This window comes from Aedes aegypti, chromosome 2 (assembly GCF_002204515.2).
Source record: "Aedes aegypti strain LVP_AGWG chromosome 2, AaegL5.0 Primary Assembly, whole genome shotgun sequence".
NCBI lineage: Eukaryota > Metazoa > Arthropoda > Insecta > Diptera > Culicidae > Aedes > Aedes aegypti.
The window spans coordinates 214,861,369-214,879,708 of record NC_035108.1 but is presented as its reverse complement, the minus strand read 5'-3'; the positions used below and the strand labels follow the sequence as shown (position 1 = coordinate 214,879,708).

General features: G+C 37.0%; 1 protein-coding gene and 1 long non-coding RNA gene across 2 annotated transcripts in view; one reads left to right on the top strand and one right to left on the bottom strand.

Moving 5' to 3' along the window:
* Positions 1 to 18,340, top strand: part of LOC5570864 (dnaJ homolog subfamily C member 13) — a 95,304-nt gene that overhangs the window by 14,701 nt on the left and 62,263 nt on the right. Inside the window, 4 exon segments of the mRNA XM_021843945.1 lie at positions 10,032 to 10,487; positions 10,550 to 10,690; positions 16,854 to 17,449; positions 17,513 to 17,765. Coding sequence (XP_021699637.1) covers positions 10,293 to 10,487; positions 10,550 to 10,690; positions 16,854 to 17,449; positions 17,513 to 17,765 — 1,185 coding nt within the window. The 5' untranslated portion in view covers positions 10,032 to 10,292.
* Positions 14,861 to 15,406, bottom strand: LOC110676372. Its single transcript, XR_002500315.1, has 2 exons — positions 15,093 to 15,406; positions 14,861 to 15,030 (listed from the first exon to the last, which is right to left on the bottom strand). It is a non-coding gene; the product is annotated as an uncharacterized LOC110676372 (long non-coding RNA).

Genomic DNA, 18,340 nt, shown 5'->3' with positions numbered 1-18,340 from the left:
TGAGCTGAACTACAAGGGTGAAGGACGGCTGTCAAATGAGAGTAATATTAAATAGCCACCAACCTTAGTCTAGAATCAGTTTTATGGCTTAACGTGAAAAAGTAAAAAATATTATTCGCAAAATTGCAGGTAATAAATGCGCTTGAAAATTATTGTTTGCAAGCAGTAATTTTTTTTTAATTTTTTATTTTTTTTTTAATCCGTATTCAGAATAGGAAATCAGAATTCAATCAGAAAATTCTACTATATTCCCAAAATTAATGTTTTCGAGAAAATTGATTACGCTTTCACCATTGTTTGGTCGTAATTTTGTATGGTTGTTTACTTTTTAGAACCAGCGACACGTTGCGGTAGCAGTAAAGAGCCCCCCCCTTACTGAACTCACTCGGTCCAAGAATTGTGACACTTGAGCGGGCACGCTTCCGTATGCTCCCCAGGTATTCTGGCCCGCTCTATTGTCAAAAATCTTGGACCGCGTGGATTCTGTTTTATCGGTGGATAAGACCATACGCATCAGTGATGCAGTAACTTAAACGTTATAGACGAATAATGTTGACTTCAAATATTTACGTCTGTAAAGCATGTAATAGTTGGAGTCCAATATTTGACTGTCATTGGAACGAGTTCAAGGACTAACTTTTGATTAACACTAACGAAATTCTGATATTGCCAAATATATATTTCGATCGCTGTCAGATCCGAGCCACATTGTATACAAATAACCTCATCCAGAAAAGATATTTTGATGTTTTCATTATCAGCTGGCAAGTTTTATAAAATCTTGTTGAAGACTATTCTGAAACATCTGTAGGTTTTTTTATAATCAAAATATATGACGTAAGATTTTATTTTGTTTTTGGTATAAAGGGTGTACATGTATATGTACATATATGGAAATGTATGTAGGTCCTGTATGTAGGGGGAGATCCCCCAGTGCCGGACAGCACCCAATACCGGACAAAGTCAAAACATTGAGAAATCATGGTCCAATCAAGATGGTGTATTAGTAGCAAAGAAAGCTATTATGTAAACTAATGTTTACGTAGAATAACACATCCTTGAAATATGCATGCCTTTTTTAAAAAGTATAAAAGTTTGAAAATCTTTAAAAAATTGACGTATCTTCTTCATTTTGAGGCTGTTTAGTAATTATTTCGAATATGAAAAAATACTTTGGATCCCGCAAGCATGATCGAACATAATCCTAATTTGATAGTATGATTGTATTTTGTACCATAATTGAAGTAAATATGGACAAATTACAATTTTGGTCAAGCACCTCCTGTCCCTCAGTTTCGGACAGCTTGATTTGTTATATGATATTTTTGTAATTATTGCATCAGTGTCTCAAAATACTTTCATTTTTCATGGGTCCCGTCGACCATGGTATCAAACATGCAATAAAATTAAGAAGAATGAACATTCATAACGACATCGTAAAATGTACTATTTTTCATCATATATGAAAGAGGTTTTTGATAGGCATCTTGCAAACTAAGAAAAACTCAAATTATTTTTGTAGGTAAATGTTGCAATTGCATTGGATTGGTAATTATAAACTATTCCTTTAGTGTACACATTCAATGATGTTCAAATTTACAGAATTCGAGGCATTTCCAGATCGTGTCCGGTATTGGGTGCCACCTTTCAAGATCGATCAATTTGGTACTAAAATACATCATCAAAACGCAATGTCAAAATTCATATTTATATTTTCAAATTTATTTTTGTACAATATAAAAATGATAATATTTATCATAAATGGGTAACACGAGCCCATAAAATCAATATTTTTCGAATTATGAATTTAGTGGCTTAAGTGTCCGGTACTGGGAGATCCCCCCTATGCCTGTATCTTACTTACGTGGTAGAGCAGAAAATTGCATTGAAGTCACTAAGGGTCTGTCCCAATTGCGTTGTTAAAACGAGTCCGAACTTAAATTTGACAGTTCGGAAATTATTCCCCCTCTGATTTCGATCTGTCAAAAATAAGTCTGCTTCAGAGGAGACTTATTTTTGACAGATCGCGAATTATTTCGCTAGTTCGCGGTTGTTACTATGGATGCCGTTTACGTTTTTGTTCCCGCTTCGATTACCGATGTGGTCGGTCTGATCTTCCAGCTGCACCAAGGAACTCTTGTAAGTTAGTAAATGCAATTCGCCGGATTTTTTTCAGTATAAGTACATGCAAGATACCCTGCTTCGGAAGCAGGGCGCATTAGAGCGCATCCGGATGTGAATCGAATGCACCACTTCCGAAGTTTGGTATCTAGTATAGATTCCGAGAAAAATCCAACGTCGGAGAGGTGCCATTTCTAGCTTTTTACCGAGCTATAAAGCTTCCTTGGTGGGATAAGTTGTGCAATCCGGGTGGTCACCCAAAAAATTTTTGGGTTGGATGAAACGAATAGTTGCAGGGCTGTTAGCGAGTCACTTTTTACCTTGTAATTAAAAAGTCACTATTTGCGTCAAAATTTACTTTTTCAGATAAAGGGTCATTTAAGTCACTATGTCAAAGAAAGTATGAGCTGCGTTAGCTCCTCAAACTCAAACAGCAAGAAAATATTCTTAGCGATAATGTTTCACAGATTTTTGTTGTTTTAAAAGACATCAACTTTATTAATATGGGCCAAAAGGTAGGGATTTTTGGCTCTTTATGGAATGTTTCAGGTGAATATTTCTCAGAGATTTCTGTCGAAAAATTTGAAAAGAACTCTTTTGAATAAAAACTTGTGGTTTTTAATATCTACTTTGATCATTTAAGTCCATTTACGTAAAAACAGGGGGCTAGGAGGGTCTTAGCCCCACTAGAAAATATACTCTCATGCAAAGTATGGACTTTGTTTTTTTTTAGAGGATCTCGATGCGTGGGAAATATTTTGCAAGAGATGCTCAAGAGAGTGTAGGGAATACCTATAAATGGGTCAATTATAGTTTGATCGCAGTACGCAGTTGAAAAGAAATGTCAATTTAAATGCAGCTCGTTGTAGAAAATTTCTAAACCGTTTCTTCCGCAGAAATTTTTGCTTTTCTTGAGCAGAACAGCTGCATGGGAAATTCCCTTAGGCGGCATCCACAAATTACGTAACGCTCTAGGGGGAGGGGGGAGTAGGCTCAAGCGTTACGGTTCATACAAAAATTTGAAATTTTTCATACAAAAAAGCGTTACGGAGGGGGGGGAGGGGGTCAAAAATTTCCAATTTTAGCGTTACGTAATAAATGGACGCCGCCTTAAGGAACTGCCCAAGAGAACGCTATTTTTTTTTCTTTGGATTGTCGTACTTGACAGGCTAAGACCATTGGTTGGTCCATCTCGCCAAGAACGCTATTTTCTGACGCAGTTTGAATGAAATGTCAGTTCAAACGGGAATCGCCGTAGAAAATTTCTGCAAGGGTTCGACGAGAACTTTCTTGAGCGATTCTTTTCAGTAGCAAATCAGCATTAAAATCACCCAGCTGATCGGTTTTCTTTGCATAACTCTTTCCACAAGAGTTGGACTGCTTTGTGGCCTTGGGCAATGTTCTTCATCATGAAATTCACGATATGTAATTTCAAAATTCAGTCTGCGTTCAAATTTATGATAGAAGTCTATAATCATCCTTCGACGATTTTTCTTTGCAAAAGTGAATTTGCCATATTAGTATTATAAATCCCATACTAAATTATAGTTTAACCAAGCGAAGTGAAATTTCACACAGTTGTTATAGGACCTAAATTGGACCTGAATAGTGGGCTGTAAATTAAGGGGGAGAGGGTGTATTAAAATTCAAAATATTTCTTACAAGGGAGAGAGTACTTGAAATCTCATGTATGACGCCCTAGAGAATTAAAACAAAACAACAGTATTGTCACTCAAATTGAAAATTTATTTGTAGCATTCCAACAAGTGTCGTGCAGTGATGAATTTTCATGAACCTTGCTTCAATTTTGAATAAAAAAAACTGGTTTAAAATATTTGTAAAACGTTGATTTTTTTTCTTTAGAGTATTAATAATATTTGCCCACTCAAGAATTTTGCGCCCTCACTAATAATAAAGCATAAAACGCAGAGAACTCCATTTCGCGGTCTCTCTTCTGGTTTCACACTATTGCGGCGCTCATTTTAAATCCACATCCAGCGGCGGCGGTAACGCGTAGAAGATGTGCGCGTAATTCAAACGCAACGTCAAAACTCAAGTAGGCTTGGATTTTTTCGTGTGTCAAGGACGCAAATGTTTCAAATTTGCTAAATCTGAAACGTTTGGTGATTTTTATTATCACTGCGACGGTATATCGACATTTTCAGATAATCGCATTACGTGGATTTATCTTGCAAAGCACAATAATGACATTATGAATACGTGCAGATTTTCTTTTATTCCGACGAGACATTCATAACGTATTTGTCCATTACGCATTCTGATTATAATCCATCAGTAGAGCAGCAGCCACAAACTTGTAAAGCAGAAAATAAGTTTAAGTAAATTGAAGAATGAGAAACTCATCTTCAAATAACTTGTTTGATTATATTATGAATCAAGTATAAAAAAGGACAAAGCGTCGCAACTAAAGGCCCAAACGCAATGATAGCGGAACGGCAACGGAATGCGGAACCGGTTCGCCAGCAAGAATCACACCATCTCGACTGAGCTGTCAATGGATGAAAGTGAGCCAACACTGAATCGACAAGCAAATTATAGTTCATGCTGGCGAACCGGTTCCGCTTTCCGTTGCCGTTCCGCTATCATTGCGTTTGGGCCTTAACATGTGATAAGTGCGCTGTTGTCATAAAATACGTAAGAATGCAACGCCACTTTTGAACAATGATATCAAAGCACGGCGAGTTGAGGCGCGTCGCAAGTGAGTTGTTCGCTGTCCGTTTTGGTGTCCGATTGCGAAATGGGCCAGACAAAAATTAAATTTGACGGTTCGTTGATTAATTGGAGGAGAACTAATTTCCGAACTGTCAAATTTAAGTTCGGACTCGTTTTAACAACGCAATTGGGACAGACCCTAAATCATTTAGTTCTGGCATGCATCTTTCGCCTCTGGAATTTTCATTCTTTATGTTGCAATTTATTTATCAGGGTACGTCCATAAATTACGTCACGCAAAGTTTTGCCATATTCATCCTCTTCAATTTTCCTCTATATCACACTTTTTGTATGGATTTCAATATTTGTATGGGTAGTCACGTTTCCTTGTAACCCCCTCCATCCTCTTCTGTACGTGACGTTATTTATGAATTACCCCTCACCTGCAGATTTTTCAACTTGTTTACATTGTAATGGGTCGAAGAGCATAAAAATATATTTGATTAATCTCGAAAATAAACTTATAGAACAACTAGATATGGACGACACACTTTCAAGATTTTTTTGGATCCCCACCGTAGACTTGATTTGTTTTTGGTGAAATAATGTTTAATTTATGGGAATACAACTATGAATAACAAAAACGGAACTGAATTCCAATTGTGAGATACCTTGGGCGTTAACGGGTTAAATATAGTAAACTCTCCTTAAATCGATATTGTAGAGACCATCGAGTTACAGAGGTATCAAATTATGGAACATAAAACCAGTACAAATACGATCCAAGGGATCATCGAGGAAACCATGAAATTTTACTACGGTTTTCTAATTCGATATCGAGATACGAAATATCAAGTAAAGGAGAGTTGATTGTGTACGGCAATCTGGTGCTAATTACCTTTCTTTCATATGGCACACGCACGCATATGGATTGTTTTCATACGGAAACTGTTTCCGTATAAAACCAACAATCCAACCAACGTTTGTTTGCTGGGCTTGTCTCAATGTTTATACAGTTAACTCTCCCTTACTCGATATTCCGTATCTCGATATCGAGTTAGAGAACCATAGTAAAAGTTGGTTTTCATGGCTAACTCGATGGTCCCTTGGAACGCAGTTGCACTGCTTTTGTGTTCTGTAACTCGATACCTCCCTAACTCGATGGTCCCTTGAATATCGAGTAAGGGAGAGATGACTGTATTTTTTTGAAAAATATTGAATTTGAATGCGAATGGCAAATTTGGTCTAGTTAAAGTTACATTGATAGCTGAATAACAGCTTACCGTGACATGCTCTATTACCGTGAGGTTAATTATTCGTCAAGTATTAAACCCATTTAAAAAATATACAGGTTTTAGTTGCCTTTCATAACAACGATACAATACATAATATTATATGTATTTTTGAGGAAAAATAGTCTTCGATTTTTTTCATTAGATATTTACATAAAAAATAGCAATAATATCAAACACATCAATATTCCAAATACCGTGTGCCTCGATGATGTGATTCCAAATACCGTGCATAAAAATTCCAAATACCGTGCCCCATCCAATGTGCTAAAATGGCAGTGCAAACAACGGATATGTAAAATAAAATGGTTTAAAATGCAGTGGACTACTGGTTTGCTGTTTTATTGTTCAATTCACAGTACATCTTTTGAAAGTACTTGGTGATGAACGATAAATGTCGCATTCATCTAATGTGTTTTTATATTTTTCTTTGATCGTCGCTTAACTTTTTCTTCAGCTTGATGTTTTCTTTTCGTTTGACGTTCAATTTTCTTTCTTTTTTTTCCTTGAGGGCAGTAATTTTGATTTTCTCGATATTTTCCAGGTATTGATCGTATGCCTCGCTAGTTGCAACCGAAGGAGGATGCGGCTTCATTTTTGGTTTTGGTTTATCTTTCTTCTGAATATTGGGGATGCTGAAAATCTCTCGCATAACATCGGCTGGGTGCACAGTTGAACGAAACGATAGATCCAATGGCATGTCCTGTACAGGGGAACCTACATAGAAAATGTTTAAAAAGGTTGCAAAAATCTGTATGAAAATAAATTACTTCGATCTTCGGTAAGCCCTTCAAAAGGAGGCTCCGCGTCTAGAGATGACCTCACTGGTATCTGTACCGGAAAACCCGACATCGATGCCAACGGCAAACTTATTTGGCCGTATTTAATTTTCTGCCAGACTTCAAAAAGGGAAATTTCCTCTCTGGTACCGAACCACATGCCGGAGAAGATACTGCGATTGAATACATCAATTTGTTGCTGTGTCATGTAATTTTGGATTCCTGTTAGCAGATTTTCCTGGCCAGCAGTTGTTTGTGGCGCACTCGGAACGGAATCATTTTCACTGTTCTCTTTATTGGCCTCTACAGGGTTGAGTGGATGCAGAAGCACTGAACAGTTAACTGCATTTGCATCCCACGGATGTATACCACATCGTCGAAATCCGTTACTTAAAACTGATTTTAGATTGTCCATTTTTTCAACGGCTTTATGGAGTAAAGGAGCAATTTCACTGCATGGTAGTTGGTCTCCTACGTGATCAATCCTCCAATCAATTAGAAGTTGATTCCAGTATTTTTTGAGCGGCCGGAAGAAACTGACATCCAATGGTTGTGTGATTTGAGTAGTGTTAGGTGGCAAACAAATAAGGGTCATATTCTTTTCCTTACATAAAGCGATAGAATCTGCAGATACGTGAGATGAATGTCCGTCTACAAATATAATAACAGGAAAGGAAATTTTTTCACGCAGCAACCATGGGTAGAATACATCTCGAAGGTAAAGATAAAAGGTATCTTGAGTCATCCACCCAGAATCCGTTTTTCCGGCGGCCCAACCTTTTGGAAGTCTTCGATATATTTCACCGGGGATCCTTTGTTTATAAGGAAACAATGATGTGTTGGCGCAAGCATACCTGCAGCATTCCCGGCAAAAAGAGCCGCATATGACTCCTTATCGGAATTACCGACCCGCGTATGAACTTGCTTTCCGTTCGATTCCGCCAGAACCACGTCCCGCGTGGGAATAGTGCGGACAGCAGTTTCATCCATGTTAAAGATTTGAATGGGATTTTTCATTGTCTCCATCAAATGTTTTTCCTCTAGGTATGCAGTTATTTCTCCAAACCAGCTGTTGATTGTACCGGGTGTTACACAAGCTCTAGACCTTGCTAAGGAGCTTGCAACTCTACGCGAGATATTGGGATGACGTTTCAAAAATCCGGCTACCCACCTGGGTCCAGGTGTATCTTTTTTGAAAGGATTTTTGATCTTGGCTAATTTTACATACTTAGCTACGAATACTCTAAGACGCTGCGTGTTTATGGGAAGCCCAGCTTTCGCCATATCAATCAGCCACTCGACTATACGTTCCTCGTTCTCAAGTCTAATTACTGGCGGCGCACCTGGCGTTGGATTTGCATATCGCTGGATAATCTTGTCGCGAATCGTGCTCTCCGGAAATCCATACAAACGGGATGCACCGCGGATAGTTCCACCGTTTCTCACTCTATCCAGGGCATTGTTCATTCGGTCCAGAGAGTACAACATGCGTTTTTTTTGGAGTCATGTTCGGATGAAAATCGTTCCGCGGTATTAGGAACTACTGTGAATGGTGAAGTCCGAATTCCGTGTCAACAAATTCCTAAAAAAAGCGTAAAAATAAACATTTGTTCTACATATTTCATTACCTTTTTGAAATACAACCCCATAGGAGTGAAGTGAGTGCAAAATTGTCCATAAATTTGAATGAAAATCAGCGAAAATTGCAAATTTAATTTCACGCACAATCTTAGCCCATTCACTAATGGAAGCTTACGTTTGACAGTTCACAGCATGTGCTTTTGTTTTTGTTTTATTTTTCGTGGTGTGTGAGCATAAAATGTCAAAACAATCAAGTGTCAACATTGTTTTTATTACATTCCAACATTGTATAGTTAAAGTTAGTGCAAATAACTAGTAATATAAGAATATTTGTACATTTTTATGAAAAGCACGGTATTAGGCGATACACGGAATTAGAGCAGATCACGGTATTCAGCTTCAATGTTGTCTATGCAGCCTCTATTCACCTGAATAAACTATGTTACCGGGTGGTTGGGGATTATATCAGTAATGTATAATTCAGGAGAGAGTTTTGTATACCAATTTCTGGCCCTGGATTCTTCGAGAAGTTTGTAGTGAATAGTTTGCTAAAATTTCGGGAACGGTTTCGAGCTGAATTTCTGTTTACGATATTTTTAAAAACACCACCAAACTGCCCCAAACTGTTTTAGGAATTTGTTTGAATCTTCAATGAGTTTTTGCATGCTAGTTTCTTAACCAACACTCAAATTAAGTTTTTTTTTCTCGTGGCAGAAATAGAAAAGCTTGTGAATTTGAAACATGCAGAAATTTTCTTCAATCTGTAATTTCTTAATTTATACAAAATTGTAGCGTATACCTAGCTTATATTTGCATTTTTGAAACATAAGTAGTGTGATCTACAATGTTTTAATTTCTAGGCACACTTTTTCGCGTCATTTTTTATATCTACTGGAATTCAGTGACTTGGTTTCTAAAAGGGAGCCATTCAATCCATTAAGTATATTCACTTCTGCATATTTATAATTTATATTCTTCCGTCTTTAGGCATATTTTATTTTCAATTTTAGAATCACTTTTTAGTCACTGTTTTGAATAGTTTTAATTGCTAAAGTCACTTATTTTGCTGTCTGGTCGCTATCAGCCCAGTTAGTTCTACAGACAGGCAATGGCTACCACATCATGATACAGTGAGTGACCATTTGTTGATTGCAATTTCGTTTATTGAAATGCTTTTTAATTGTAAGTGCTTCGTAGAGACCGAATAGTAGCACTCAAGTATGACTCCTCAGGTGTGTCATAATTCAGTTGGAGCACTGAAGACGATTTTCAGCCCAGACAACTTTACCACTTTGAACTTAAAAGACATTTCCAAATAATTTAAGTCCACTTGCAATCTTTTACATTACTTTTGGATCTCAAATAAATAGTTTTTATTTAGAATTCTAAATTCTGAATTCTAAAAATATAAAAATCATCTTTACACGTAGCCCCTTACTTTCCACTCATATCTGGAGCTGCCTATGATTCCAACGAACTAAATTGTATGTTATCTTAAACAGACGAATCGTTTCATACGCTTGCATCTGGCCGATCTGAATCAGCGATATTCAATACTGGATTTTTATTTATCTTACGATTCCAGGCAATGATGCAGAGATCGTCGATGCGACACATTGAAAGATTTCCCGCGTAGTGGAAGAGCGTAGAACATCGCCATCGTTGTATTGATCACAAAAGATTGTGATTGGTATACACTTAGCATTTGACTCTGTTCATGATTGATGAGAGAGCACTGCTGCTATCAGCTGTGACGACGACTGTGGAAAATAGGAGCAACAAATCTCATTTATGAGTCACTAATGCGTACGCGATTATCAGCGCTAGAGGAGGAAGCAACGTGAAAATGTCAACTGCGAGCAGAGAAAATGTCGACTTGGAGTGCTTCTTGGTTACGAAGCACTCGTGGAAGGGCAAGTACAAGCGGATATTCTCCATCGGTTCTTGCGGCATTTCGACCTACAATCCAGAAAAGTTCGATCTCACCAACCGATGGCAGTACAATGAGATAGTCAGCGTGTTGCCAAACAAATCTGGAAATGTAATATATTACCAATCACTTGTGATTTTCAGCTCAAACTAATGTTTCTAATGTAATTCTAGACAACCAATGAGTTTGTGCTGAATTTGCGGAAAGATAAAAAAGTTGATACCATACGACTTTCCTCGGAGTATCGGAATGAAATTCTCACCTCATTGCTAAAGTTCTACAAGGATTTTTCGGAAAAACCAAAGCATATTCTGGTAAGTGTTTTAACTTCAAAGTAATCATTTATTTGTTTAATTCATTCTTTTGATTTCTGTATTTACCTTATTATGCGTTAGAATAAACCTATATCGCAGTTGATCATTTTCCCAACTACTATTCTGATTCAACCGGTTTTGAACCTAAATAGGCCAGGCATTAGACACCCAAAATTGTACCGCCATTAGATTCCGTTTCGGATTGGATTGACAAATAGAGTTGTTCGTTTACCCCTAGCACTCCACTAGGCATATCTCTAATTGTTCGTTTTGCTTTCTGTTTCAGGATGATGTAGAATATCCTACTGAGTCCTTGCAAAGTTCAAGTTCCTCGTCTTTGAACTCTGGTGTCAATTCCGGTTCATTGGCTTCGTCCCCAACGGGGGAATCTAGTATTAGCCTAAATAGTTGGATTAGGATACTAGTGTCGACACTGCTTTTGCAGCCAAGCGTTAGCAAATGCTTGCCGCACTATGAGCCCGAGTCTCAAGTGAGTCTTTGCTCTGTTTCTTTTTTTTTTCTTAAAGGAATGATGATAGCCATAATATGTCATATATATGTAATGGGTGGTGCACAGCATTGAATAACCTCACCAGTTTATAACAACCATAAACACTTTAGTTACTAACTTGGGATTTTATTGTTAATTGTACATGCTAGGATAAAATAACGAAATAAATGCAGGCCCGTTTTTAAATTTAAAGTTTACAAAGACTAAATCAAATTGAATAGTATTTGCTCGCAACATAAAGTGCTTACTTTACAAAAAAGCATCGTGTAGAATTCACATGACTTTGGTCGACTTTTTCCATATCAAATTTACGTTTCCGTGAAACGTGCTTGAACAAACATTGTTCCAAGATAGATTAATATTGCTAGTTGTTTATAAATATTAATTTGATCGTTCTTCGATAGGTCCACTATTGGGACAAACAGTTGCTAATGATCAACTACTATCAACTATAGACCCAATAAGCACAGAATATTATTCTAATAAACCATGGCATAGTTTTATCTAACTCATTTCGGCTTGTCTCTAGCTCGTTGAAATCAATGGAGCTCTGGAGATGGTGTATTTGATGGGAGTGCTCAATTCATAATTTTGTCAACGTGATCTAGAGAGTTGATATTGAGTAGTGGTGGTTCCTTTATGTAAAAAAATGCCCATTGTTCCTATAAAATAGGGAATGCTTCAGTGAGATTGTGTTTGACTCACTGAACCAAGTAATCATGTCAGATTTATATAGGTACACAAATAGGTACACTCCAAAAATTTGTCATGTTCGTATCATTACATTAAACATATAGCTTTTTTCATAATAATTTTCATATAACTTTTATCCAAAATTCATACAGATAGAGTTCATTATGAAAATCACGAAAATACTATGGGTATAAAAATCCAATGGAATTGTTTATTTAACATTTATTCAATACATATTTGCCATTCTTCCAATATCTCTTTATGCGGGATTTCGCACTCACTATCTTCAATATCATCTCATAGTTCTAAGTCTGTTTTAACAAGTTTGCTTACCGACCATACTGGTAAACAATTTCTGAAATAATGAATATTTTCCCTGATTTTTAAGCCCAAAACTAACTACCAAATAAAATAACTTACTACGATAACGTCAGGCAGAACCAACCGAAGGTTCATAGTTGTATGGAACTTTAGGCAAAACTCTTCAACGGCCAAGATAAAGGCTTATGAAGAGTGGTCCCATATTCTGAAATATATTACGAAAATAGAAGTATAATCGTTAAGAGCTGATTTCTTCAGCTTACCTTTGGTTAGAGCAATTTCCAACGATTCGTCTTGAAATCAAAATTTGCTAGCAAATTGTTTGCAGAGGCCATGTAATCGTGTAGCTAAATAAAAACCGATGTTTTTTACATTACAAAATCGGATACCATGTAAATGATTTTGTAATGACAGAAGGGATATGGGTGTCCAATAAGTTTTATGTAGAATTTAAATATTGTTATTGGACATTAATAACATCTATCTAAAATCTATCAAATTGCAATTCTGAAGCAAGTATATGATTTTTCAGATAAGTATAATCGGCTCTGGGTTATTTAGCATTATATTGCGCAGTTCCCACCTTATTGGACCCCGCACTTTAGAAGTGCGGGCGGGTTCATAAGTGCGGAAACGTCAAACCCTTTGTTTTCGCCGTTGGCGGGCAAGAAAAGGCAGTGAATCGGTTTCGCGCCAACGAAAATTGTTTACGTTTTAGCAAAAGCATGTGCTCTCAGCAGGATTGCTAGTTTGTTTATTTTATTTATTTCACGAAAACTTGCTTGTAAAACATTTGTAAAAGTATGTCAGCCACTTAAAATAGGCTTGTTCGATTATAATTAATTGTGGCAATGATGCAGTCAAATGCAAATCTGCATTTGGATAGAACAACCAGTGTAATTTGTCGCGTAAATGTACATTTGAAGAACTTTGGGTATGGATCCATTTGCATGGAAACATATTTGGAACCACTGCTTGGTGACCTTCGAAGTGCGATACACAACTTTCCCACACTCAAAATAATCCAAACGTCATTCTTACGTGAAAACATACGTGGTTTTTTTCCATCGCACTTTTCACGTAGCGCTTACGTGGATCATAGGTACCACTGAATGAACGCATGAACAAATAGACCTCATCAGTTCCATCGAAGTTTCACGTAGCTAGTACATGAAGTTTCACGTAGCTGCTACGAAGTGCTTTAGTGGATCCTAGATGATATTTTTATTGATTTTTATCGGTATAGTTAAATGAGACCAAATTCTGCTTTGCATTGGCTTTGCCAATTAAATAGTATTTCAATTTAAAAAAAAAGTATAAGGTACCGTGGGGCAAGTGGGTAATGGAATTCGCATAGTTGAGATTCTTCAAATTCTAGAGACTTTAAATTGAAACAAATGAGGTGGTATATATTTTTTAGCTTGACACCCACCAAATATAAGCAGCATGCTGAAATTGATTTTTATGAAAAATTGAAGAAAAAAATACAAAAAAAGTTTTTGAAAAATGTCTCCTTACTTTTCACTTGCCCCAAAAGTGGGGCAAGTGAAAAGTTTACCGTTTTGAACAATAAATTCAAAAACAAACAGTTATATTCACGATTTCTATTAGCTTTAACATTTGTTAATGCTTCCCAATGAACAATAACATAAGTAACATGTAAACAAAGAAAATGTTATTCTTTTCACTTGAATTTTCTTCTGTTCAGTTATGTTAGTTGAAATGATTCGACAACATTATAACTTCAACATTTCCAATGTTAGTTCTTAAATTATAGGACAGCAATCGCATTTCTACTTTGTAGAATTTCCACCGCTCGTTATTTGTTTTTGAGAAAGTCGGATATGACGTCGGATAACTCTTCGGGAGAAATCAAACGGAATCCTTCAATTACGTATTTAGAATCTTTTTTATGTGGATAGACCTATACCCCATTTTTATGTTTTGAACTAGCTTTACATAGACATTCCACGAGATTTCCGTGTGTTCTCTAATATTGCAACTTTTCAGTCAAAGTCTCCTTTTAATTGGCTGCCCGAAGTAGACATATTAATATTGTAATGTTTGGCAACATATTTTAGAGAAGTTCCATGATTTCTAATAGCTTTTAACGCTTGAGTATAGTGTTTCTTGAATTATCAGCACCTCATGTTTTTCTATGATAATTGTGAACCATGTTTACTTATGGCTACTTAAAGAGAAAACACAAATTCAATCTCTAATGATAAACTTTTCACTTGCCCCACCTGATAAGAAAATTGACGGTGTTTAAATTTAGTTATTTTTAGGTCTACGTCGAATTAATTCTAAAACTTTTTTATTGCAGTTTGAAACTGTCACAGAGGACAACTAAGAAGTGGTACAGAAAATTATTTTCCGCAACTTTTTTCCACTGAAAATATTAAAATAAGATTGTACGTCGCCAACTTGTTACGGAGTAACAGTTGACATGTTAACAATTTTTCGCTCTATTATGCAATAATGGCTGAAAAATCTCAGAAATTTCTTACCTATCGTAATGTTCTCAATTGCCTCGAAGGTTTACGCATGAGTTTAAAACGTTGATTCACATATCCAGTAAAATGTATCAATTGTTTTCACTTACCCCAATTACCCACTTGCCCCGCGGTACCTTAACTAACAAAAAGAATTCAAGTATTTATTGCATTCAATCGTTATTGCGAATACAATGTATTCACATTGTTTTCAATTGATAGTGTGAATCAATGTCCAATACCCACTGACCGACACGGTGGCATCCCTGGCCCAACTGCATTACAAATTTGTTCGGATTTGCTGTTCTATGTTTCGTAAGCTATGAAAGATATAAAAAAGCTATAAAATATTGATATTCTCCAGTATCTAACACATATTTACCATGAAATCAATCCAAAAGTTGTTTTAAAGTCCAGCAACTCCTGGAAAAACAAGCGGCCACCATTTTAAAAATTGAACCGAGAATGCACGCGATGTCAAAACAGAGAATGAACGCGATGTCAAAATGAATGTAAATGCCTACGTGATTTTCACGTAAGTGCGACGGGTAGCTTCGGTAACAATCACCCGGACTCCATTTGGTGATTATATATGCTCTAGTAATAATTACCTTGGTCAGGTGAAGATAAGGCAAAATGAATTTGGAATGATCCACGTGATTTTTCACGTAGCAATGACGTTTGGATTATTTTGAGTGCAATAATCCATTTATCAAAGCAAAGCACAATACCATTTTGCATAATACCATTTGGCATAATGCCATTTCGCATAACACCGTTTGGTATAAAGGACATTTGGCATAACGGTCATTTGGCATAATGGTCATATGGCATAAACAAATTTCATCAAAAACAGGCATATTTTGAAAGAAGGGATATAATCAAGGCTGGTAGCGAGTCACTTTTTAGTGACTTGCTCACTTTTTTAAAGCCAGTCACTTTAAAGTCTCTGTTTTGAAGCCATTTCAACTAAAGTCACTTTTTTTCGTCAAAAAGTCACTTTTTTCAACTATTTTAAGCTAAATTTTCTGGAGAAAATTTCGAATCGGCCTTTTTTTTTTGATTCAAGGTAAATTTTTAGATAGGTCATTACTAAATCAACTTCATGCAAGTCTCAAAATATTGATTCATGGTTTTCTTGTGAAAAAAGATTGGAAAAAAGTTAATCTTTCATAGAGTTAAACGTAATTTGTAATATTATCTAAGGCAGGGTTTCCCAACCGGTGGTCCTTGGACTACTAGGGAGCCGTGACGACTTCTCAGGGGGTCATCGAAGCAATTGCAAAAAAGGATGAATAAATGTAAAGAATCCTTTACCTCGTTTGTTTGGCAAGGGATTATTGTTAAAGGGGTACAGATGTTGGATATTCCTAATATTTAATCGAATGACTTTGCCACAATTACAACAGCTGTTATCCATACTTGTTACAAATTGTGAAGTACGTCATGAGGAAAAACGTGTTGTGAAATACTAATCAAAATAATAAAAAATACTCAATTTTCCATCACTGTCATGCATCTCAAATCTAAGACATATGCTAAAAATTGATCCAAAAGTTATAATTTTGAATTTATACAACAGCCAGATATGAGAAGAGTCTTCAAACTTGCAGATCGCACAAAATCAAATCGCGGGTCGTACTTTGGGAAAGCCTGAGTCAACATTATCACTTGTTCGAATACCGAGTAATATAGCAAATCCGATTGGGCGTGAACAAATCATAGAACCCTATAACATATTATTAATTCCATGATAACTGTACTGATGCAAAGGTATATCTACTCGGTCTGTTATCTACTCAGTCGGAGCTGTTATAGACATTCAAATCCCAAGTTCCTTTTATTGGATCTCTGTACAACTTTGATTATTCTGGTCAATAATGAAGTAGAACTTACGAAGTTGAGAAGGGTAGTAGAGGCTAAAAGTCCCCTTATCCTAATGGTGCCTAAGGGCATTCAAAAACTGAATAAACTGTCGTAATTGGTAAACTTTTATCATAATTTCATTGCATTATTTCAAAAAATATATATTTTATAATCATAAAATAAGGTTAGAAACATTTTCCTAAAGGAATGTTCATTTCAATATACCTTAATGCAAATGCCATTCGTCTACAAATCGATTATATGATCTTCTTTACAGAAATTCGATGCCTTCAAGCATCATTGGTCGGGTACTACGCTGCCTGCTGTGTTGGAAGTTACTCCTAGTTCGCTGGACCAACTAGATCCAACTACCAACACTGTGTTGGCGAGCTACAACTACAAAGATATCGATAACATCGTAGGCATTCAGGATTACAAGGATGGTATTGTCGTCGCTTACGGTGGCCACAAGAGATTACACCTGTTCCGGGTGGCCAACCACCACGATGTGGTGCAGATGATAGTGAACAATGCCCAGCAGTACTTGGGCATTGACGTTAAGGTTTCGAAGAACCAAATCACCCTGGATCAGTTCGAGCGAGAAAGATTTGGGGCATTCAGTGGCGATCAGCATCAGACATCGTTGTCGGAGTTCATAGTTCAGAAAATCACACCACGCCATTCGGAGCCTATGCGACGGATACTGTGCCTAACGGACACCACCATTTTGGAACGAGATCCCCAAACGTACAGCGTTTGCACTCTGCGACCGTTGATTGAAATCTTTGGACTCATCCGCTGCGATGATAACATTCAGAAGTTCTCTATCGAATATAAGAACGGTCTGACTAGATCTTATCTAACTAACGATCGGTGGGTATGTTTTCAATTGACAGAAGAGTTTCTATTGATTTTCCTTTTTTTTCTACAAAATAGTGACTCTCTGCTGGCCACTTTGCTGGATGCGGTTCGCTCATGTGGCAATCAGGATGTGCACGTTCGAATCTCGAAAACTCCCCGAGGCAAACGAGTCGGACCGCTGACTGCATCCGTCGACGAAGAAACCGAGGCAAACCTGTTGCGCTACATTATTAGCTGCTACCAATACCCAGTGAAGCGGTTTGACGTGTTGGAGCGATTCAACGCAAACATTCCATACAGTGGACTGAACTACAGTGTTACTCAGGATGTACGTATTTCTGGTATAGTTCATTCATTCATTCATTCATTTAATGGTATGACATTATAATTACAATAAAACCGTCCTCTGCTGTGACCCAGACTTGAAAAATCTTCTAGCACCTGGTAAGCCCATCGTGTCCGCTTTACTTCGTACGTGTTTGTACCTGCTGGATCAGAAGCGAACACCATCTTCGCAGGGTTGTAGTCTTGATTTCTTGCAACATGCCTTTAGAATGTAGGTTCGCCTTACAGTTCAGCGCCGCCACACATCGTGTATTGCATACCGCCAAAGATCGTACGAAAACTCCGAGTGCTTGCAGGCCTCCTTGAGCATCATAACGTTTCATGCCCATGGAGAACTACTGGTCTTATGAGCGGTTTGTACATGATACATTTAGCACAGACAAACATACGTCACACTTTCATCATTGTCCATCGACCACCTTTTTAACGATTTTAGCATTGGGCGTACACGTCCTCGTGACTATGATTTTGAACGAGATTAGTTCTAAATGTTACGTCTGTTTGTTTGTGCATTTAATGAAGAGACGAATCTTGTTTACGCAGGTTCCTCTGAAGCCC